The 23,929-nt window shown below is 42.1% G+C and overlaps 1 protein-coding gene across 2 annotated transcripts in view; it reads left to right on the top strand.

The window, feature by feature from the left end:
• Positions 1 to 23,929, top strand: part of LOC115461225 (drebrin-like protein A) — a 212,628-nt gene that overhangs the window by 147,207 nt on the left and 41,492 nt on the right. For both annotated transcript variants that reach the window (XR_003940673.1, XM_030190909.1), the window contains exons 5-7: positions 8,912 to 9,046; positions 13,298 to 13,375; positions 23,131 to 23,282. Coding sequence is in view for 1 of the 2 variants with exons in the window: in XM_030190909.1 (XP_030046769.1) it covers positions 8,912 to 9,046; positions 13,298 to 13,375; positions 23,131 to 23,282 (365 nt within the window). In the remaining variant the exon portion in view is untranslated. The remainder of the gene's footprint in view (positions 1 to 8,911; positions 9,047 to 13,297; positions 13,376 to 23,130; positions 23,283 to 23,929) is intronic.

The following is a 23,929-nucleotide window of genomic DNA, read 5'->3' as shown; positions in this document are numbered from 1 at the left end:
TTTTCAATTCTATCAGTACTCTGGAGGAGGATGTTGAACACAGAGGGTGATGATGTGCCAGATCCTCCTCCATTAGGTAGATGTGTAAAAGTGGATGAATGGGGGCACAAACTGAAGGTTTGCCTGGGGTGCCTAATACCCTTGCATCAGCTCAGTTTTAGACTAATAACACCGCTTGTCTTGTCTACCTCCCTTTCCCAGTCTCACCCACTCTGCATCTTCCTGTCTCTGTTGTTCACGTAGTCTTGCAGTTGCAGTCTCTTACTGTCCTTTTTTAAGTGCCTGCCCTCTCTTCTTTCCTGCACTTACACTGTTTTTCACATGCAGTCTCACTCCTTTCACAGTCTCTCTCTCTCGCTCTCAGTGTTCTTTAACTGCATTGGGCTCTCATTCTTTGACCTCTCACACAGCAAATCCATTTATGCTCTTCACAATGTGCTTCTCAGCTTCATTTATCTCTTATCTAGATCAGAGATAATAATTCTATAAAGAGGTGGCTCAACTTTACTAACTCATAAAGTCTTTAAATATAGCACTGCATATATTCTCCAGCAGAAATTACATTTTAGCAACATAGCAAATGACGGCAGATAAAGATCTGTATGGTCCATTGGTCTGCTCAACAAGTCAACCAGAGTTGCACCTGCTGCTCCATGTGGTTTACACTCCTCCCAGCCCTGTTTAAAGTATGAAGGTCATTTAAATTTTGCTCTGATTCCATTCCTTTTCTATGTAGGGATTCTCTGTGTTTATACTAACAAAACAAATTCGCACTAAATATCATTCAACATTAATGTTGTAACATTCATGTGGAATCTCGGAAATCTCATGCAGATATGTGTTTTTGGATTCTGTTAGTGTTTTTGTCTCCATCACCTTCCCTGGAGAAGGTGTTCCAGGCATCCACCACCCTCTCCATGAAAAAGTATTTCTTGATGTTACTCTTAAGTCTACCTCCCTGCAACCTCAATTTATGTCTTCTAGTTATACCGCTCCCCCATCTCTTTAGAAGACTTGCTTATATATTAATACCTTTCAAGTATTTAAATGTCTTTACCATATCTCCTATGCCCCTCCTTTCCAGAGTATACATGTATACATATTCAGGTCTTGAACTGCTTTAAGTCTTTTTATGTCCTTACTGAGATCCGGCCTCAAAAACTGAACACAATATTCCAAGTGGGATCTCACAAATGACTTGTACAGGGACATTAACACCTACTCCTTTCTGGTTATGCTCCTTTTTATGCAGCCTAGCATCATTCTGGCTTTGGCAACTGTCTTGTTACATTGTCAGACACTATCACTCCAAAGTCCCTCTCCTGGTCCTTGTTTATCAGTTTCTTTATCCCTATCACATACAGCTCCTTGGGATTTCTACAACCCAAGTACATCACTCTGCTAGTCTTCACATTCAGTTTTAACTGCCAAACATTAGACCATTCTTCTAATTTTTGTACACCATTTCTCATGGTCTATTCCATTCGTAAATTTTCGTGTCATCCGCAAAAGGGCAAACTTTTCCTTCTAACCCTTTGACAATGTTGCTCACAAATATACTGAATAGAATTAGCCCCAGAACTGGCTCCTGAGGCACTCTACTACTCACCTTTCTTTCCTCTGAATGAATTCCATTAACCCTCTGCCATCTGTCAACCAGTTTCTAATCTAGTTCACCACTTTGGGTCCTAACTTCAACTCAGTTTATTCATGAGCTTCCTATGAAGAACTGTGTCAAAGGCTTTTCTGAAATCCAAGTAGACTATATTTAACATATAACCTTGATCCAGTTCTTTGGTCACCCAGTCAAAGAAATCAGTCAGATTCATTTGGCACAATTTTCCTTTGGTAAAACCATGTTGCCTCAGATCTTGCAACCCACTGGATTCTAGGAAGTTCATTGGATGTATCTCATCTGGCCTTGTGGCTTTTACACTTTCAGGTTTTTCAAGTGGCTTATAAACATTTTCTTCCATAAACAATATGATATCTGTTCCATTCTCATATATATCTTTGTCAGCCAACTGTGGTTCTTCTCCAGGATTTTCTTCCATAAACACAGAAGTATTTGTTTTAGCATGTCTGCTTTTACCTCGTCAGTCTTCATGTGGCATTTCTTGGCATCTTTCAGTCTTACAATTCCATCTGTAGCCTTCCTTCTTTCACCAACATATCTGAAAAAGTCCTATCTCTCTTTACATCTTTTTTTCTTACGCCTGTGCTTTTTGCCAGTTGTATTTCTCTCTTCACTTCTTGGAGTTTTATCTAGTTTGCTTTTCTGTGTTCCTCATCTTACATTCTTCTATAATGCTACCTCTTTTGCCTTTATTTTTTCAGCCATTTGTTTGGAGAACTATAACAGTTTCCCTTTCCTCTTGCTTTTATTTGCTTTCCTTACATAAAGATCCGTTACCATTTTTACAGTTCCATTCAGATTGGTCCCCTGTCTCTCCACTTCTCTTATTTTCCTTCATACTGTCTACTCTTTTTTTTTTTTTCAGGTACTCCCTTATTTAAAGTCCAGGACTTGGAGTTTTGTGTGACTGTTCTCTGATTTAGCTGTTACATCAAATTTTACCATGTGATTATCACCTTCAAAAAGATATAAACAGTCCAGAAGGTGGCTACTAAAATGGTCATTGATCTTTGTCATAAAGTGCATGGGGACAGACTTAAAGATGTGATACAGATGTTTAAATATCTATGTGACATAAATGCACAGGTGCTGGATGAAATTGCTCCTTAAAAAATCTGTACTGTCACACTGCTCCTCCCAGGATAGTTAGGGTCGTGGTTGGAATACCTTCTTAGCCCACAGGAGTCTCCTTCACCACTCCTGCTCTTAAGGATCCAGAGCTATTCCACCACCAAGGATCTCCAAAAGGAAGTCTTTCCCTAATAGTTCACTAGGGGTTTCAGGTCTGTCTTCCTGGCCACTCATATACTCAGGATGAAGTGGAAAAGAAAAAAAGCTATTATTACCCTGAGTTTTCTTTAATGCCCTTAGTAAAATAAAACAAAAAAAATGCAAAATTACCACAAGACTTTTCAATAGACAGAATGACAGAAATATGCAAATTAGGTTCACTCTCAGCTTATGCAAATTCAGTAGCGTCTGTCCTCAAACAGTTTTCAGCTAGGTGCCTTTAAGATTCAACCAAAAAAAAAACATTCATTGCTTCCTTCAGCCTAGTCATTTCCAAACAAAAGGGAGACAAAATTTGAATCACAAACTCCAAGTTTCCTTTTCCAAAACTCTTTTCCTGCCCAGGGAGCACAAGCAGGGAAAAAGAGAGGAAGGCCACCACCCGCTTGCTTCTTTAGCCAGTTACCTCCCCTACTGGCCTTCCTTCAAAAGGAAAAGAAATAAGGGGGGGGGGGGGGGAGAAAAACTCACTTTTCAACAAGATTCGATCTCCATTTCCTCTTGGCTGGCCTGTTCAGTAGTATCCATTAGTTCTTCTTCTCCCTCAACATCCCACAGCATCTCAATGGAAGCTTCCTCTTCTCCTCCTCTATCCAGGGAAGATGGCCCTTAAAAGCTCTACCTCTTAACCTGTCTCTGATTGGACCCTTCAGTTTGGGTTTCTTATTGGCCAAAAGTAACCTGGGTTGCTCCTCTTACCCCTCCCCCAGGGTGAAAAATCCTCATGTTTTTTTATGGCAGTGGTTCCCAAACTGTGTGCCACGGCATCCCAGGGCTCCACAGAGAACTGTCAGGGGTGCCGTGGCATATTTTCTTCACCTCCCTCCCACAGACCTGCTGGAGACTCCCGCTTTGGTGGGTCATCTCCCGCACTCCCGCCAAAGCGGGAAATCCTCCCACTGAGACACACTGCCACCACCTCACTGCTGCTGCTTCTCGCGATGAGCAATGGCGGCAGCAAAACAACCAAAAGCAAGTGCAAAGCCCCAGCCTTCAGACATGCGCTGTCAGCTCTGCCGGTCCTCTTCCCCTGCTGATGCAACTTCTCATTCTGGGGTAGAGGACCAGCAGAGCCAACAGCGCAAGCCTGAAAATGATGAGCCCACACTTGCAAATTGTTGCTTTGCCAGTGCTGCTGCTGCTCATCGGGAGAAGCAGCAGTGGCTAGGAAACAGAAGCTACTGAGTGGAAGGGAAAGAGGGGGTGCATATAGAGAGAGGCAGGAGAAGCTGAATGGAGAGGGGGAGGAAAAATGATAGAAGAGTGGAGACACTGGATAGGGGTAGAGAGAGAGAGAGACAGAGAGGGATGATGATGAGTGGAAAGAAGAGAGAAGATGCTGGGTAGAAGGATGAGGAGAAAGGGGAAGACCATAGCTGGAAGGATGGTGAGAGAAAGTGGACAGAAGCTGGATGGAAGGGAGAGAGAAGGTGGACAGAAGCTGGATGGAAAGGGGAGAGAAGGTGGGCAGAGATTGGATGGAAGCAGGAGAGAAAGTGGGTAGAAACTGGGTGGAGGAGGGAGAGAAGGTGTATGGAAGGGAGTAGAGGTAGGCAGAAGCTGCATGGAGGAGGGAGAGAAGGTGGGTAGAAGCTGGATGGAAGGTTCAGTGGCAGCGGTGACGACAAAGGTGGGGGGGGGGGGGACTTGAGAGGAAATGTATAGCCTAGGGGCGCCATGACCGAAGAAAGTTTGGGAACCATTGCTTTATGGGTTCCCATTTGTAGGTGTTTCTTCCTTGCTCTTGAGCATTATACTTAAGGGGCCTGCTGTTTTGACATGGCTTTTCTAAGTGCTCCAGGAATTCTATAGAGGGGAAACTTTTTGCTTACTCTCCCTAATCAGGGACCCCCTATCCCTGCCACAGTAGAAAAAATAGGAAAAGATCAAGCATTTGATATGATGATGAACTTTTACTGCAAAAACAAAAATGTAGATAACTAGAAAGGTTATGGAAAAAAATTGGTTAGAATGTGATAAGGTGAATTGGAGATCTGTTATACATCAATATAATTTTTTTTTTTTTTTTAGCAAAAATAGCTAAAAGTACTATTCCCAAAAGATAAATGATGCTACATAGACTTCTAAAGGGATCTTCAAAATAGTTAATTCTATTCTGGATACTATAGAAATTTCACAACTGACAGAAACTGCTATTCCAACTGCAGAATCACTTTGAAGTAGTTAGTATATAACTTATTGAGAGTGGGAGCCACAATGTTACAGTCACTCAAATGGTCAACACTCATACATCTGACCCATGACCTCAGTGGCAACTGTTTTCACATGAGCAATCTTCTCATGACTCCCCTGCCTCCTCATCGGTCACAATTATATTAGATATAAGCTAAGTTGACTTTAATACTTAATCCAACTAAATTGATGCTAAAAGCACTTGGTTACAATGATAAAATATTTACTTAAAAACGTAATAAAAGAATTGTGACCGATGAGGAGGCAGGCAAGTCATGAGCAGATTGCTCATGTGAAAAGAATCGTCGCTGAGGTCATGGGTACTTTGTAGCCGTATAGGTGTTGAGTGTTTGAGTGAATTCCAACTGCAGAAGCATTGGCAAAATATTTTCAAGACAAGGTTTTCAAAATTCAGGAGAATTTATTGCAAAAATCTTATCAATAGAAATCAAACAAAATAAAACATGGAAAAGAAAATAAGATGATACCTTTTTTATTGGACATAACTTAATACATTTCTTGATTAGCTTTCGAAGGTTGCCCTTCTTTGTCAGATAACCTTAAGAGTGGACTAACACGGCTACCACACTCCTCTACTTTGCAAAAATCTTGAAATACATTGGCCAAATTGCCTGTCTTATAAAGATCAGTTGCTTCCGGCAGACAGGCTATGGACAGATTTTAGTCTATGCTCACAAGAATCAATAGGAAGATTTTTTTTAGGAAATATAATAGTAAATATTGCTTGTTAGGCTCTTGCCCACCGCAGCTTATAGCTTCAGCGCCATCATTCTCTTTCGATGCCTTACGTAAATAGTTAAATCATCTATTGTCACAAGGGGAATTTCCATCACAGTTGGGCCATATTATCCTAACACCAATACCAAAAAATGTTCTGGAGAATTTGTCGGAGACATCAAATTATCAGCCAGTGGCCTCAAAAATACTGGATGGAATAGTTATAGAGCAGTTGCAGAAATATCTAGAGGATTGTAATCTATGCATAAGGCACAATCTTGGTTTAAACAACTATCAATATCAATTTATTGTTTATATACTGCTGTATCTCCTAGGAGGGTTCACCATGGTTCACACCAAAAATGAAAGCTGTTCTTAGGATTGCACTTGCAGCTTGGAAGACGTTTTACATGGAATTACAAATATTTTACATAAGTCGTTCATCATTAGCGCAGAAAGAAAAATAACAGAACTTTCCTTAGAGTTACATTAATAGTGCGGAAGATATTTGTTATGTAATTGTGAACATTTTACAAAGGCATTCCCAATTTCCTATGGGCCTTTAGTCATCAAATAAGGTGGTTTTCAGCAGCAAGGCAAGAAAGTTGAAGGTGTATTGTGGTCAGTATGGAATTCCATAGTGGAATGAGCAAGGATGTTTCATTGTATTGTATTATTAGCATCATATCTATGTTGTTTAAATACTCTAATGGTAGAACTGACCAATCTTCTTCAGTCTGAGATTCTGTGGTCACAGCCACAATGACATCCGTGACCCACTGAAGCATGTTGTAATCACACACGTATTTATTTGTTTGGATTTTGCTCACACCTTTTCAGTAGTAGCTCAAGGTGAGTTACATTCAGGTTTACTGGGTATTTCCCTGTCCCTGGAGGGAGTATATATGTACTTCCAAACCATGTCGAGACTACAAACATGGTATGTGTGATCCCATGTGGGAAGCCCTGCTCTAATTTGTACCCATTAATGAGTGCCATTTGTATTGTGGAATAAATGTTTTTTCTAATCAAATACTTATATTAAGGGAACAAACAAACATTCTCTCAAAATAATTTTGTTAATGTATTATGGACCATCAGATATAGAAACACTTCAGAGATCACTGTTGTAGACAGAAATATTATTGCCAGAAAAATCACCATCACTCCAATTATGAAAAGAGTGTGATTATCCTAAAAAAAAAAGTTTGAGCTCATTCAAATTAACAAAAACAATTGTTTTCTTTCAAACATCCTATATAATAACTCTTATTACTTCGGAGCAAGTGGCAGGGAACGGCGCATCAAAAAAAAACTACAAGCGCGGCACCACAGAACCCCCCCCCCCCCATCAGCGCATCACCCAAGCCCCCCCCCCCCACCGGCACATCAAACACCCCCCTCCCCCCCACCCGAAGCACATCAACCCCCTCACCACCTGCAGCTGCCACTGGTAACGCTGTCCAGCCGCTGCTGCTTCTCCTGTTGAGCAGCAGCGGCCGCTACAAAAAGAAAAAAACATAAATGTTTTAAAACCCAGCCCAAATCATTGGCAAATGCACGAATCTTAAAACGCAGTCTCTGCAGCCGCTCCTCCTCTCGTCTCCACGTCACTGCCCCCGGAGTAAGACCCTGAAGGAGCGCAGCGACGTGACAGGCGAGAGGAGGAGTGGCTGCAGAGACTACGTTTTAAGACTCGTGCAATTGCCAATGATTTGGGCTGGGTTTAAAAACATTTATCGCTTTTTTTCTTTTTGTAGCGGCCGCTGCTGCTCAACAAGAGAAGCAGCAGTGGCCAGACAGCGTTACCACTGGTAGCTGCGAGTGGCGAGGGGGTTTGATGCGCTGAGGGGGGGAGGGGAGGGTTGCTGGACATGAGTAGCTGGAGGGGGGAGGGGAGGGTTGCTGGACATGGGTGGCTGCAGGGGGGGGTAGGGGGAGAGGAGGGTCGCTGGACATGGATGGCTGGAGGGGGGGGGCAGGGGAGAGGGAAGTGGGGAGGGGGTCCTGAGACCGGAGAGGTGGGGGTGGGGAGGGGGGCCCTGCGAGAGGGGGGCCCTGCGAGAGGGGGGATGGGGGCTCATACCCATTCACTGTCTCTCACATACACTCTCTGACACACTCCCTGTCTATCACACTCTATCTCTCTGTCACACACACACACACGACACTCTGTCTCTCACCATCTCTTTCTCTCACACAAACACACACACACACACGCTGTCTCTGTCTCTCTCTCATTCTCTCTCTGACACACACACTCCATCTCTCACACACACTCTCAAACATACACACTCCGAGGAAAACCTTGCTAGCGCCCGTTTCATTTGTGTCAGGAACGGGCCTTTTTTTACTAGTTTTTACATATTTCTCCAGTGACTATAACATAATGTGCTGACATTGTGTATATCATATCTGTGTTATATGAATGGGCTAATACATTGCCTATTAAAGGGTTTCATTTGTATTGTGCTGACATACCTATGAGCCTTCTTCTAAGTTGCCTATTATGGTATCATTCGTATTCTGCTGCCTTTTATCATTTCTGCTATATGATTGTTTTCCAGTGCTGTTAAATGTGTATATTTTTTACACTGTTTCATGCTAGTCTTATTATTAGGTTTCAATTTGCTGTTTCAAAGTTTACCTCTTTTATTGTATTTATGTCTATATTATGCTGTTAACAAAATTGTAAGTTTTATGTTGAGCTGTACCTGCTGTACAGCACCTTAGGTGAATCCCTTCATAAAGGTGGTTAATAAATCTCAAATAAATAAATTAAATCCTTCTGCAAATATATTGTCACATGGTACGCATAACCGAGTCATTATCGAAATACAAATCTGTATTCAATACTACAGTGATATCTCTAAAGGAAAGGGGTTGTACAGTAACAGATTCTTAAACCCACAGTAACTTTCATTATTAGAGGGATTCTTTAAAATGAAGGCAGTGCTGAAAAAAAAAAAGCAAAATAGAAAGGTTTAGTTTTCAGTTGCTTAAAGATATCTCCTGCAGTGTACTGTGTCTGACTGTGCATGGTCCCTCCCACAGGAAGCCCATGCGTTCCTCACTGTTCACAGAGTTGATGAATTAACCTCTGAAGCCATTCAAGTGATACTGTCCAGGATCTCAACTTCAGGCAGAATCTCCAGGGGCACTCGAACTCTTGGCTCAGAGACCCTAGTGGTAAGTTTCTTTATTTAAAAGATCTATATCCCACTTATCAAGGAAATGTAAGCAAGTTACAGCCTCACGTACAAATTTAAAACATACACACTAAAACATTAGAAAATATCAAAATAATTAAAAATATTTTGAATAAAACTAGCAAATTCAAATGAACCAACAAACTGACAATTCTGATCTGTTTCCACCTCATAAAAATGGTTTGGTATTTGGAGCACACACTCTCCTATAGTTTAAGAGGCAACATGCTATAGTTTGGATTTGGGTGCCTAAAAAGACAGCACAGTATATTACACAAACTGACTAGGACAAAGAAAATGAAGTACCATTTGTCTAGTGGACCAAAAGTTAGCTAGTCCAAGATGTATCACCCCTCCTTGGTGTCGAGAGGTAAAATACAGAATACATAGTTGCCCGTATTTGGTCTCTAAAGATACATTCTTATGGAATTACACTGATGAGAGAACTGACCAACAAAGGAAACTTCTAGATAGCTTTCAGATCATGCCTAATTTTTCCACTAGACCAGCTGCTTCAATTTCTTGATAATTTATCAAAGGAAAAAGATACTGCAAAGGGGGACAGCAAGACCCATTAAAGATGATGATGAAGGGTTATGTTATACCACAAAAATTCTGTCTTCAGAGAATGGGAATACATATGAACCCTTTATTCTTTGTTCAGAGATAAGCATTTTTAACATCACACTGATGGAGACAGATGTCTGGGAAAGAGAAACACTTGCCAGTGATAAGGAGGAAAAAAAGTAATAATATAGGGGAAAATATTTCTTGTGTATGTTATGATAATATTTTATAGTCGGGCTATTTAAAAGAGTCCAATATTCAAAAAAAGCTGAGTTCCTATGTTTAAGCCTCAAGCTTCAAAATGTGGTGATATTTTAAGCCAAACCTAGAAGCCTAAATTTTCCTCTGAAAATTCATCTTAATTTAGGAGCTTTGAAGTTATGTTTATAAATTTAAGGCTGCCATTCAGTTGCCTAGGTTTACAAGCCTAGAGATGAAAATCAGTGCTAAGCTCTTAATTTTTCCTCCCACCCTAAATCCATCCCTGTTGCCACCCACTTTTGATGCTCTTAAATTTAGGGTCATGGTGACATTTTCCCTAGGATTTATGTATTGTGCCCTAATTTCTGCATGGAAATCAAAGCATATTCTATAACAATGTATGTAACTTTAATTGACATTAATTAAAATTTATGTGCAGAACTCGCTAAGTATATTCTATAAAGTGGTGCATGTAAATTCTAAGTCGCATATTTGAAAAGGGGGCATGGGTATTTCTAAAATCTATGCACATTGTTATAGAATACATACGCTCTGCGCCTAATTTAGGTGTCGGGATTTACACCAAGTAAAACATGGCATAAATGGCCTTGACTAAATTTTGACAAAATTTCAGTCATTTAAGCTTATTTCAGCTTATTACCTTGACTAAATTTGGTCATGTGAAGAGGCGCTTGGTGTAGTTCTATATACCACGTAGAAATTTAAGCCTATCCTATAAAATTTAGGCATAATATAGAGAGTATGCCTAGGCATATTTTTTCCGCATAGAATTTTCATGCGCTATATATAGAATCTAGCCGTTTGAGTATACATTTAAGCACTCAGCCTGCTAAATTTTCAGACATCAGTTTAAGAACATACCAGTTGATACTCAGCTGGTGGCGGACAGTGTTTTTTTTTGTCCATCGCTGGCGCTGAAACTGGAAATTCAATGCCAGGCCCTGTGTGGGCTTCAGCATTGAATTTCCGGTTTTCTTAAGAGCCAGCTAGTGCACACCCAGTAAATTCAATATTCACAATTAACTGGCCATGGGCTAGCACATAAAGATAGAACAGCTATTTATGCGGTCCTATTTATGCGCTTAACATGACTGGTTAGCTCTGAAAATTGGGAGCTAACTGGACGCCGTCCCTGAAATGCCCCAGAATGCCTCCAACTTAGCTGGCTTCCACTTTGGTGCTAACCAGTCATTTTCAGTGCCACTAACTGGTTAAGTTCCGCTGTAAATGACCAGCTAACCACATACAAGCAGGTTAACTGGTTGGCAGCTGTTCCCAGCAGGTTAACTCGCTTTGAATATTGGCCGGATAATTCTCAAAGCGGAGCATAAATCTTTTGAATATCAGGCCTAAAACATTTAGCGAGTTAGCCTTATCTTAAAAACATGAGGACCTTGGAATCCCAATAAACCAAATCAACAATCCCATCCAGTTGCTACGTAGAATCAATAGGGTTTGGTGAACCTGCACCTGAACTTCATCTCACACTCTTCCAAATCTAATTCCTTGAGACTAACTTGAGGTAGGCCACTGTTGTAACCCTATTCCTCTATTTTTCCATTAGCTCAGAGTATGGAAGCATACCACACACAGTACCTTGACAAATGCAACAGCATTAGAAGTTAGAGCTAAAAATAATGGTCTGTTCAGAAAATGTTAACTCAAGTAGAAAGGGAAAGTCCTTTGGATTATGAGGCACTTTTACCGAATCTTCCTATTCACATGCTGGAGGTGACATATTCTCAGGAGGACCTGATAGACAATATTGCAGGTAGTTCGGGGACATTGCTTATACAACTGCATGAAAACCATGTTTTGACAGCAGCAGTATTTTGGAGCTTTTGAGGTACTCGTCTATCAGTAACAAATGTGCATGTGGCCTTTCTCCTATTCTTGTGGTCTTGTGTCCTTGTTGGTAAGACTCCTTTATTAATTGTTTTTATCGTGTACAGTTTATTTCAGTGCTATCAATAAATGTCTTCTATATTCAGGTTATACTTACTTATCAGTTCTATAGTGCTACTAGGAGAGGCATTTTCGAAAGGGACGTCCAAGTTTTGATTTGGACATCCTTGCAAAATGTCCGGGTCCAGGTGCGGGAAACTCGTATTTTCAAAACAAGATGAACGTCCATCTTTCGTTTCGAAAATACCGTCAGGGACATCCAAATCCTTAAATTTGGTTGTCCCTTGATTTGGTCATCCCTAGACATGGACGTTTCTGATTTTTGGCAATAATCAAAACCAAGGACGTCCATCTCAGAAATGACCAAATGCAAGCCATTTGGTTGAGAGCCAGCATTTGTACTGCACTGGTCCCCCTGACATGCCAGGACACCAACCAGGCACCCTAGGGGGCACTGCAGTGGACTTCATAAATTGCTCCCAGGTACATAGCTCCCTTACTTTGTGTGCTGAGCCCCCCAAAACCCACTCCCCACAACCTGTACACCACTACCATAGCCCTTATGGGTGAAGAGGGGCACCTAGATGTGGTACAGTGAGTTTGTGATGGGTTTTGGAGGGCTTGTTGTTACCTCCACAAATGTAACAGGTGGAGGGGATGGGGCTGGGTCCACCTGTCTGACGTACACTGCACCCACTAAAACTGCTCCAGGGACCTGCATACTGCTGTCACGGACCTGATTATAACATCTGAGTCTGGCACAAAATATTTTGAAAGATGTTTTTTGAGGGTGGGAGGAGTAATGGGAGGTCATCCTCGATTCTCTCCAATGGTCATCTGGTCATTTCGGGCACCTTTTTGTGCCTTATTCATAAGAAAAACAGGTCCAGGTGAAAGCATCTAAGTGCTCGTCAGGGACGTCCTTCTTTTTTTCCATTATGGGTCAAGGACATCCAAGTGTTAGGCATGCCCAAGTCCCGCCTTCGCTACGCCTCCGACACGCCCCCTTGAACTTTGGCTGTGTGCGACGGAGTACAGTTAGGGATGTCCAAAATCGGCTTTCAATTATACCGATTTGGATGTTTCTGTGAGAAGAACGTCCATCTTCTGAAAATGAGCTCGTAGATGTACAAAGCGCTGTACGCATTATCTACAGGTACTTTCTCTGTCCCTAGTAGGCTCACAATCTGTTTTTTGTACCTGGGGCAATGGAGAGTTTATGTTACTGATGTCAGGCTTTACTCAGTCTTTCTCTCTTCCGGATCCCAGCATACGTCACCATCTCCATTCTGGTCAGGAACTCAGCTATCACTTCCTACATCTCCTGGTCTCTTACTTGATGATCTCTGCCTTTCTTCTTGACTCTTTCTTGGTCTGTCTTACATCGTTCTTATCCTCCTGTGTTAAATAGTTGTCGATCACTGAGCTCTCACCTGTTTAGACAAACCTCAGCATCTCACTTCTGGGCCTATTCATTGGATTTTCTCTCTTTTTTGCAGTATCACTCAGTCCTTGACCTCTCCTTGTTTTCATATAGGGGACTAACTACCGAAAGACAAATCCTGCACTGGAGATGAGACGCACCAATCGGGATTCGTTCTGGGCCCAGGCTGAGGTGAGAACTTCGTCAATGTAAGAATATTTAATGTAAGAGTATTTAATGTGGGCTGAGAGATAGGAAATAGTAGTATATATGCATCCTTGGGAGAAATATCTACTGTTGTAAGACCTATGATGTGATGAGGTTGTCATATACACAAAGTAGGGGTTAGTTGAGAAGTGCACCATGTATTAGGAAATATTTGAGGGAAGTTTTGTCACTATCTAATGTGGATCAAATTATTGTTTGTATTGTTTGCCTTTGAAAGTTATTAAGGAAGGGGAGGAGGGAGTGGCTTATGATGTGATAGAGCCTAATCCACAGTTTAACTAAGAGGTCGTTTAACTAAGCTGAGGTAAAAGGTGGCTTTACCATGACCCTATGCAGGTTTTCCCACGCACTAAGGGACCCTTTTACTAAGGTGTGTAAGGGCCTAATCACATACAGTACGCTTCAAATTGGCACTACCACCCGGCTAGCGTGTGAGCCGGACGATAATTTCAAATTTGGCATGCACCAAATCCTGCGGTGGGCCACTTGCCTGGCAGTAAACAGCAGTTGGTACATGCCTGCATGCTTACCATATGAAACCTTACCACTAGGTCAGTGGGTGGCGGTAAGGTCTCAGGCCAAAAATGGACGCGCGCTGATTTCAATTTTAGCGCATGTCCATTTTCCGGCTCCTTAAAAAAGGCCCTTTCCTGGATGCGCTAAAAAATGGCCCAGCGCATGCCCAAAAGATGCGCTTGCGCTACCACAGGCCACTTTTTACCCCTAAGGCTATTTTTACTTTAGCCATAAAAATGGTCTTTTTGTATTAATGGCCATGTGCTAATATTGCCATTTGTTCATGGCCATTAATAAATTTTACAGCATGAGCACTTACCACCACCCATTTTGTAGGTGATAAGGGCTCACGTGGTATTCCGGCGCGAACCAGTTACCATTCGGTAATGTAGCTGTGCTAACTGATTAGCACAGGAATGCCCGTTCTCTGCCCCCCTGACACACCCTCTCAAAAAAATATTTTTTGCATGCGATTGTCACGTGCTAATTTGGCAGTTACTACGGGATGCTTACCATTTTAAACAGTGTAGGTGTGCATTAGCGCCTAACGCAGCTTAGTAAAAGGGCCCCAGAATTTCTTGAAACACCTCACAATGAAGCCACAACTTGAGTCACACTCCTTTTCACCTTCATTTCTGAGTCTGAGAAGATGACTGTCTTAAATGGGGTTTGTTTGTTTTTTTTAATGTGGTCAAAAACTGCAGTTCTATCCAGATGTGGCTAGGGCCACTAAATTGAAGAGGAAGTCATTTTGGACCATTAAAACTTAGGACACTTGCACTGGGAGCCACTTTGGAGTAAATTCAGCAAATGGCGGCTAAAGATCGAAGTTGGAAAAAAAAATAGCGCTTAGCGCTATTCTATAAACGATGCTCAAAGTTACACATCGTTTATAGACTAGCGCTGAGTGCTTGGAATCACAACTACACGTAGGTGCAACCATTTACACCAGCGAAACCTTGGTATAAATTGCTGTGCCTAAATTAGGCATAGATCCTGTAAAAGATCAGGCCCTCCTTCCAGGATCCGTAGGATCTTGCCCCTGCCTTGGACACTCCGGCTACAAAACAGGATTTATGTCCCAACCTCCTAGCCCACTGTAGTCCACAAGGCAGGGCTTACAGAAATCAAACTTAAAAGAAAATCAGCAAGTTTCTTTATTTTCCTTCTGGGATTCACAGTCCAGCAGTTTCCAAAACAACAATAAAGCAGGCATCCAAAACACAATCCCACTGTTCTCCTTTCAGGATCACAGCACAGCCGGAAAGAAAAACCACTCCAGTCCCCTGCTGCCAGAAATCAGTTTGTTCCACCTTAAGCAGTCTATAGCCCCATACTCTCCTTCTCTCACTCCCCTTTGAAAAGGAGGAGAATGTCTGTGAAGAAAAAAAAAACAACACAAGAAAAAGAGAGAAACTGCTCCCAGTTTCTTCCTGGTGCTTTGGCAAACAGTCCCAATAAACAGTTCCCAATAAACCACTTCTTCAGGCTGGAGCAAACACTTTCTCCCAAACAGCTTCCTCCTGCTGTGAACGGTTCACACAGGGGGAGGCAATAATCCCTCTTCAAATAGCACCTTTAACACACAGTTCATAACAGCCTGAACTTGCTTTGGGAAGAAAACAGGTCCCTCCCTTTCTTGGGTCACTCTCTCAATACACTGACCCTCCTCCCTCATGACCTTTTCTCTTTCCCCTTTGAAACCCAGCTGCCATACCACGAGTTCACCTGCTTTTTCAGCTTTTTTCCTAAGGAATGAGCCCAGGCTGAGAGGTCCATCGGCTCCTCTGGGTTCCCCTCTCTCCCCCTCTCCTCAGCCTCTTGCCATTCCATGGGTTCCTCGTCCCACCCACTTTTCAGCTGGTCCTTGTTCACCTGATTACCCTCCAGGGGCCCCTCCCTTGCCTTGTCAGAGTTCTCCCCTGTGACCTGCTGGGGAAGGTAATCTTTATACCAGGGCTTGCGCCGGGGCTGCTGGGTAGTGTAGTCTTTTTCTCTCCTCCATTTTTCAGGGGACACTAACCTTTCTCTTCTCTTTCTCTGGGGAAGTAGTAAAGGCAAGGCTCTGTTCTGTCTCCTTTTGCTCTTGTGCCTCCTCACTCCTTCCCCTTCCACTTCCATCTGCTCCACCCCTTCACAATCCCCATTATTCTATAGCGGCATGCATAAATTGTGGGAATGTCCCTGATCTATTCATGTCCCTCCCATAGCAGCACCCCCTTTTTGGAGCTGAGAATAATATTTACATGTGTCAATTTTCATTAACGCCAGTTAGCACCAATAACTGGTAGCTCTAGATTATCGGTGCAAAGTAGCTCGTTATTCAATTTGGAGCCCTTTCACTAGGCTGTGGTAGGCTCTACGCACTTGCATGCAATGTGCGCCCAAATGAGACTACCACCGGGTCAGAACGCCCCCCCCCCCCCCCCCCCGGTGGTAATTTCAGATTTGGTGCATGCCCATAACGCCTAGACTAATTATTTCCTCCCATGCGTGCCGTTTCTGGCGGTAATTGACAGCGCACGCTGACCGGTCACCGTGCATATAGCGCATGAGCCCTTACCACTAGGTCAATGGGTGGCATTAAGGGCTCAGGCCAGACGCATGCTGGTTTCAGTTTTACCGCATTTCCTTTTCTCTTCACATTAAAAAAAAGACCTTTTTTACTGATGCGGTAAAAACTGGCCCAGCGCACGCCTAATACACGCGCCTACACTGCCATAGGCCACTTTTTACTGTGTCTTAGTAAATGGCCCCTTGAATTGCGTGCATAAATTGGGTACGTGCCCAAATTTGCGAGTGCAATTTAAAGCACCATTTATAGAATTAGGGAGTTTCTGTTTTAAAGTTCCCATGCAAGTGTCTGCTTCAATTAAAAAAAAAAAAGTGTTTTTGCAGACCCTTCACCATTGGCAACATTTTTATTTAATAAGCAAGCTTCATTGGATTGGTTAGTGCTCTTTTTGGGAGGTATTATATTATATGCAGCTAGTATTTTTTTTCTTTCCCTTTATTCTTTACTCCTTGCTCTCTCTTGATGTGGGTTTGTTATTCCAATATGGTGATTTATGTTGTTTACTTATTGCCTTTTGTATTGTTATCATATGTGATTTATTTGCATATATGTGTAGAAACTCAATAAAAAATGAAACAAAAAAAGAAAAAGAAGTGCACCATCTCTGTTAGAAAACTCAATCTGTGCAGCTCAAGTACAAACTGCAGAGCAGTGATCAAATCTATAACATACTGCCCTCTTCTGGATTTTTTCTGAACTTCACTGAAGAATGCATCACCTCATAGAGGGGGGCCTTACTAAGGCACGCCCAAAAGTGGCCTGCGCTGGTGTAGACGCGTGTTTTGGACACGCGCTGGTCCATTTCCAGAGCGTGCCTGGAAAAAAGAGGATTTTGTAATGTGCTGGAAAATGGATGTACGGCAAAATGAAAACCAATACGTGTCCATTTTTGGCTTGAGACCTTAATGCCACCCATTGACTTAGCAGTAAGGTCTCAGCGCTAACCGGGCGGTAAGCATGCAGCACGCGCCAACCGCTGATTACCGCCGGGTAAGGGCCCGCAGTAGAAAATAGAAAATATTTTCTACTGCGTGTTTTGGGCACACGCAAGAAATTGAATTACTGCCCAGGGCACGTGGTAGCGCAAATTTGACACGTTTGACGTGTGTAGGCACCTGCACGCCTTAATAAAAATGCCCCAGAGAATAAGAGAAGAAAAAGAGTTAAAATATATTGGAACTTTCATTCAGTGAGGGGCTGAAGGCCAATGTCAGAGACTCGGGATATCATGCTTATGTGAAGGATTGTTTTATTTCTAAACCTTTATGTGAAATGCTTCTACTCTTGTATTTTCAGGCTCTTTTTCATCCTATTTTCCATTCATGTTTACCCAAGAAGGGGAATCCAAGCATATAGGCATGTGGGAGACAGCATGGGAGCTGTCAGTGCTTGTTCATGCTCTGGAGTCCTAGAAGAAAGGATTTTGTGTCCTTTATACAATAATAAAAAGCTTTTCTTCGCTCTAAGCCATAGCATCACATTTTTCCATTCCTTCAAAAAGAGAATTACTTTAATTCTAAAACAATGGCTGACATTAATCTGCAATTATATATAACTTATTCTCACAACTCTGGTGATAAATCAGCTAATTAACCAAAATGCAGAATGGAACTTCTCATGTCTTGCTGAAGCAAACTCGTACTTATAATGGTTAGAATGAACAAGGTCCACTGAGTCCAACCTGTATCTTTAATCCTGTTAAAGTCGATAGATCTTGTGATTGCTTTCTCAGTAGAAAACATTTTCCAGTCTGATATTTTTTTCATGATACTCTATCAACCTTAAATCACTCTTTGCACCTTCAGCTTTTTAAAATTTCTTGGAATGAGTCGAAAAGACACACACAGTTCCTACCTTAATATTTGGATATGATATGGTGAAGGACCATTGTATGGATTGAATTCCATTTTCACTAAGGGCCTTGTTTACCAAGCTGCAATGTAGGCACGCAAACGTTTTAGCGGTTGAAGGCGTCTTCCTTATTATCACATCAGAACTGAACTTTCTCTTTCTGAGGCAATTCCAGAGGTATTGTTATTCATTGGCCTCATTTTTGACTGTAGTATGGTTGTTAAACTAGGGCTGTAACTAGGACTGGTAAGGGGCAGCTGCGCAAATCCATCTGGGTGGCTTACAGACTAAAATTTGAAAAAACAAAAATCACAGACAAGACAAAAAGAAGGGAAAAGGGAAGAACTATAGGGGGAGGGGAGAGAACATGGTCATAAGTTGTGTGGTCAGGAACTTGCATCTGGCACCTACAGAGAGGAGGCCTGGGAGAATCAGTGGAAGGCATCCACAAAGAGAAATGTCTTTAGGTCCTTAAATTGTTCTAAACCCCATCAGGGTAGAAGAATGACTAAAATGCAAGAGTGGGTTGGCAGTAGATAAATATTGCAACCTTCCTCCCCCTATCCTGCTACGAGAGGAAGGAGAGTGGAAAAGAGGACTGGAAATCAGAACTGAGTGAATGGACAGGGTAACGGGAGATGAAAGTTAGATTAGAGCTGGGATGGAAAACTGCTAGGGTTTGAAAATGCTAGCCTGTCCCGGACTATGTCCTGAGCCCTGAAGTTTTATTTCGACCAGTAGAGCTTCCTTTGTGTGATAAATACAGAGCACTTTGGCAGGCATCCATAATCTCTGTACTTCTTTCTGATTCTGAAGATGGAACTTTCCAGTCTGCATCTAGCAGATTGAAATCTCTCATCAACAACACTTCCTCATACAGTCCCATCTTTTGGATGCCATGACCAGATCTTTGTCCAGCTTTTCTGTTTGTGTTTGAGGTCTGTAGATGACAACTGTGTGGATAGAAGTTCCAACTTCTCTTTCCAAGAGAATCTATTCATCTGCCATCATTTATTATATGTTACTATGAGCAGAATTTTTGGAAGGACGTCCAGCTCAGAATATGGATGTCCAAATCTGTACGTCAGATATGGACAACCGTGTCTCATGTATTTTAGAACAGGATCTGCTGACATACAACCTGTTCTAAAACACAAGAAAATGGGTGTCAAGTTCTGGCTATGTCCAGCATGAACCTCATTTTACAAACTGAAACATCCAAACTATGAATAGGGCAAAAACAAGGGACATGGATGCATGGATGTCTGTGTCAACAGAGGAATGTCCATATTATAAAATGGCCACACAGCTGTCCATTTGCCAAAGGTTGCTGGTTCAAGTCCTACTTCAGCTTTTTGTAATTTTTATTTATTTCTTTATTTTTTTAATTGTGAGCCTTCCAGGGACAGGAAAATATCTTCTGTGACTTCCCTTACTCCATTCCAGTTATCACCCCGTAAATAACCTGCCTTTTCTTTCCAAAATAGCTGAACAATTAATCAGGATTTTATAAGTCTCACAGTACTAAGACATCCCCTTTGGGAGTAGCTATGTTCATTCGCTCACTCATAGACCACAATAACACAGTAATTCTGCAATCACTTGACCTTTCTGCAGCTTTTGATTTGATTGATCATAGCATTACCATTCATTGCAATCAGGAATAGTGCTGAAGTGGTTCTCCTTTTATCGTTAGGATATATATTAACCTGTACTTTGGGATGGTTCCAACTCTTTATCACTTATCATGTGGAGTCCTGCAGGGCTTTGTTGGCCCCAATATCTCTATGGCCCCTCTTCTCACACTCATACAATCCCTCAGTTTAGCGTGCTTTGCCTAGGACGCTGACTTTCAGCTTGTAATGGCTGTCAACTCATCTGATTCTCAGAAAATATCATCTGTGAACGAGAAACTTGTGACAATAGCTAACTGGCTAGAAAAGCACAGAATGAAGCTTAACCCAGAAAAAAAGAAAAGTAAGGGGTTGATTTTTAATAGAAAGGAAACACCCATACTGACTGTATCAAATATCTGGCTGTATCATAAATTGGGTCTCCTCTTGAAAATTTTGGGGAATTATTTTTGGATGAAGACCTATCTTACAAGCCACATATCTCCTACCTTACAGAGAAATGTTTTTATAAATTATGCATGATATGTACAGTGAAATCTCTCTTTACCACTGACGTTCTATGGTACTAACCAACATTGACTACTATGATTTTCTGTTAAAAGGAATCTGAATCAATGATACTAGTAGATTGCAATTAATCCAGAACACTGCTATCAGACTACTTAAGGGAGCTAAGAAATGGGATCATATTCATTCTACTTTTAAAGGAGGAACACTGTCTTCCGATATCTCATAGGATAACTATCAAAATATTTTCTTTAGTACGTAGAATCTTTGAATATAGGAGTACCAACATTGCTGGCTTTAATATATCATTCCATATGTGCCAAGCAGATCACTGAGATCACTTCAACAGAATTTATTAGTAATCCATTTGGATTCAAAAAGGGGCTCCATTTTTAGTGTTCTGGGTCTCTCTCTATAGAGCCGGTTATCACATTATTTGTGTTTAGAACCCTCCTATAGTCATTAACAAAAAAGAACAGTTAAAAATATTTTTATTTCAGGATGCATTTGGTTCTGAATTACTACTGGACAAAAGCAGCAGTGGAATCTTCAGCGGAAACCTCAAATAGCATAACTCTTTTTGTTCTCTGCTTCTGCTTATTTTTGGAGCTGTAACTTTATTCTTTCTTTTATCTCCCTTACTATCAATATGCCATTTGTGAATTGCTGTGATGGATGTCCAAACAGCAGTATATCAAGTGTAAATACACTAAACAAAAAAAAAAACATTCAGTGGATAGCTGCTCGATTGGAGCTCCTTTCTGTACCCTGGATGTGCAAAGCACCAGGTCCATCTTTTAGTCCTCTCTAGTGCCACCCAAATCACTCCTCCTTGCCAAATAGAGGGTCATAATCTAAAGGGGCGCCCAAGTTTTCTTGAGGACGTCCTCACAGGACGTCCTGGCGAAGGGACGGGGAAACCCGTATTATTGAAACAAGATGGATGTCCATCTTTCATTTTGATAATACGGTCGGGAACGCCCAGATCGTGAAATTTAGGTCGTCCTTAGAGATGGTCGTCCCCGATTTTTGGCGATAATGTAAACCGAGGACACCCATCTCAGAAACTACCAAATCCAAGCCATTTGGTCGTGGGAGGAGCCAGCATTTGTAGTGCACTGGTCCCCCTGACATGCCAGGACACCAACCGGGCACCCTAGGGGGCACTGCAGTGGATTTCACAAATTTCTCCCAGGTGCATAGCTCCCTTACCTTGTGTGCTGAGCCCCCCAAACCCCACTCCCCACAACTGTACACTATTACCATAGCCCTAAGGGGTGAAGGGGGTCACCTAGATGTGGGTACAGTGGGTTTGTGGTGGGTTTTGGAGGGCTCACATTTACCACCACAAGTGTAACAGGTAGGGGGGGATGGGCCTGGGTCCGCCTGCCTGAAGTACACTGCACCCACTAAAACTGCTCCAGGGACCTGCATACTGCTGTCGTGGAGCTGGGTATGACATTTGAGGCTGGCAAAAAATATTTTAAAAGTTTTTTTTTGTTTGTTTTTGTTTTTTTAGGGTGAGAAGGGGTTGGTATCTTCTCTAAGTTCATTGGCTTAGGTAACCAAAGATCCTCCCTTCTTTCAGTAGATGTATGTTTGTTGGGAGGCAAGAGTCAAGTTTCTCTCCTTGCAGTAGTGGTACAGTGGCTGGGGAGCAGGAGCCAAAGACAACACTACACCCCTATTGCCTCAAACTGGATATATATACCAGCCCAGTTTTCCCTCCAAGAGATACCTTCTTCTTCCACTTTGTCACAGGATGAAGAACCAGCCCCTGATCCAGAAAATGGGAAAATATTCTAAGTCAAAAGGTCAATACTCAAATTACCCGGTACAGCCACTAGAGGTCTCTACTGTTCCTTAAGGAGCAGAACCTGATGGTCTGTACACTGGGCTTATACAGCACTCCATTTCTACCTTCTGAAATAAAAGGGACAATATTCAAAGGAATTTCTGCATGTAAACACATCTTAAGCAATGGAACAAGTCCTTTGAATGTTGTCTGTCTTGCAGTGGGGAAAAGGAGAGAGGCTGGAGTAAGCCATTGAATGTACACGCTGGGATTGTATTTTGAAATCCCCTTGCCTCCCTCTCCCTGCTGTTTCCTGCATACTTTTATGTCTGCAGAGTGGGGATACAGTGAAAAAATGGGGCAAGTATGTTTTAATCTGTGTTTGTTTTTCTCACTTTTTTACTTCGTATTTATTCTTCTCATATCTAACATTGCCCTTTCCTACCTTTCACTCTCTCCCTCTTCTCTACTGTACTTTACTTTCTTACCTAAAGAATTAGGAAATCCGTTCCAAACCAGTTTTGAAAAAATTTTTTTTAATGCATTTTCAACCATTGGCTCCATTACAGGGCACAAAATTGTAAGTAGTAATTATTAATTTGGATGCCTGAGAACTGAAGAAAAAGAAGCCGCAATTTATTTATTTTTGTTACATTTGTACCCCGCACTTTCCCACTCATGGCAGGCTCAATGCGGCTATGCCCCATGCCTCTGCATTGTTCATTTCTTCCATTATAACACAGCCCCAGCATTTCTGTAAGGCCTCTATATAGGGGTTCTCTTTATTTTTTCTTTCTGTCCTTTGCTTCTTTCATGAGCTTGTGTGTATTATTATTCTCAGCGAGAAGAGGACCAACGGAAGGAGGAGGAACGCCAGCGGCGACAGGAAGAGAAGAAGCGTTGGGAGCGGGAGAGGATTGAGCAGGAAAAGAGGGAGGCAGAAGAGAGGGAGAGAAAGATCAAGGAGAAGGAAAACATGATTGACGAGCAGAGGTAAAGAAAAAGGGTGGCATGCATTTAGTTTAAATCATGTTTATTGATGACAAGGGACAACAAGAAGAACAAATCAGATAATAACAGTCATCAAAGTTTCAGAATATAACCCCCAAACCCCCCACCCACCCAAGAACAGATCAACAAGAGCAGTATTCAGAGGGTCTGGGTTCGTATGACCCCCCCCCCCCCCCCCCCCCAACAAAAGTGAAATCCAGGAGTGCACTGGAAAAATACCCACACACGCATATGCCAGAACCCCCAGTATCATTCAAAGGGTACTTAGTACTTCACCCCATGCTCGAGGCGATAGAGAGTTGATATATTTGTCCCAGACTAAAAGGAATGTGTTTTTGTGCTCGAGGGATATTTGAGCTACTGTTTTTTTTGTTAACATCTAAGCGTGGAGCTTATTGTTCCAGGTTCAAAAGGAAGGGGGATCAGCCACCATCCAAACTCCTAAAGTAGATTTCTTACTCACAATCAACACTTTACGCAGAAACTAACCCCCCTGCTGTGTAGTGCGGGGACGGAGGCAGTTCCTGCGGGGTTCCCGCGGGGATGGAAGCAGTTCTGCGGGGTTCCCACGGGGACGGAGGCAGTTCCTGTGGGGTTCCCGCGGGGATAGAACCAGTTCTGTGGGCTTC

This window comes from Microcaecilia unicolor, chromosome 2, assembly GCF_901765095.1.
Source record: "Microcaecilia unicolor chromosome 2, aMicUni1.1, whole genome shotgun sequence".
NCBI lineage: Eukaryota > Metazoa > Chordata > Amphibia > Gymnophiona > Siphonopidae > Microcaecilia > Microcaecilia unicolor.
The sequence above is the reverse complement of the archived record's forward strand: the minus strand, read 5'-3'. Positions and strand labels throughout refer to the sequence as shown.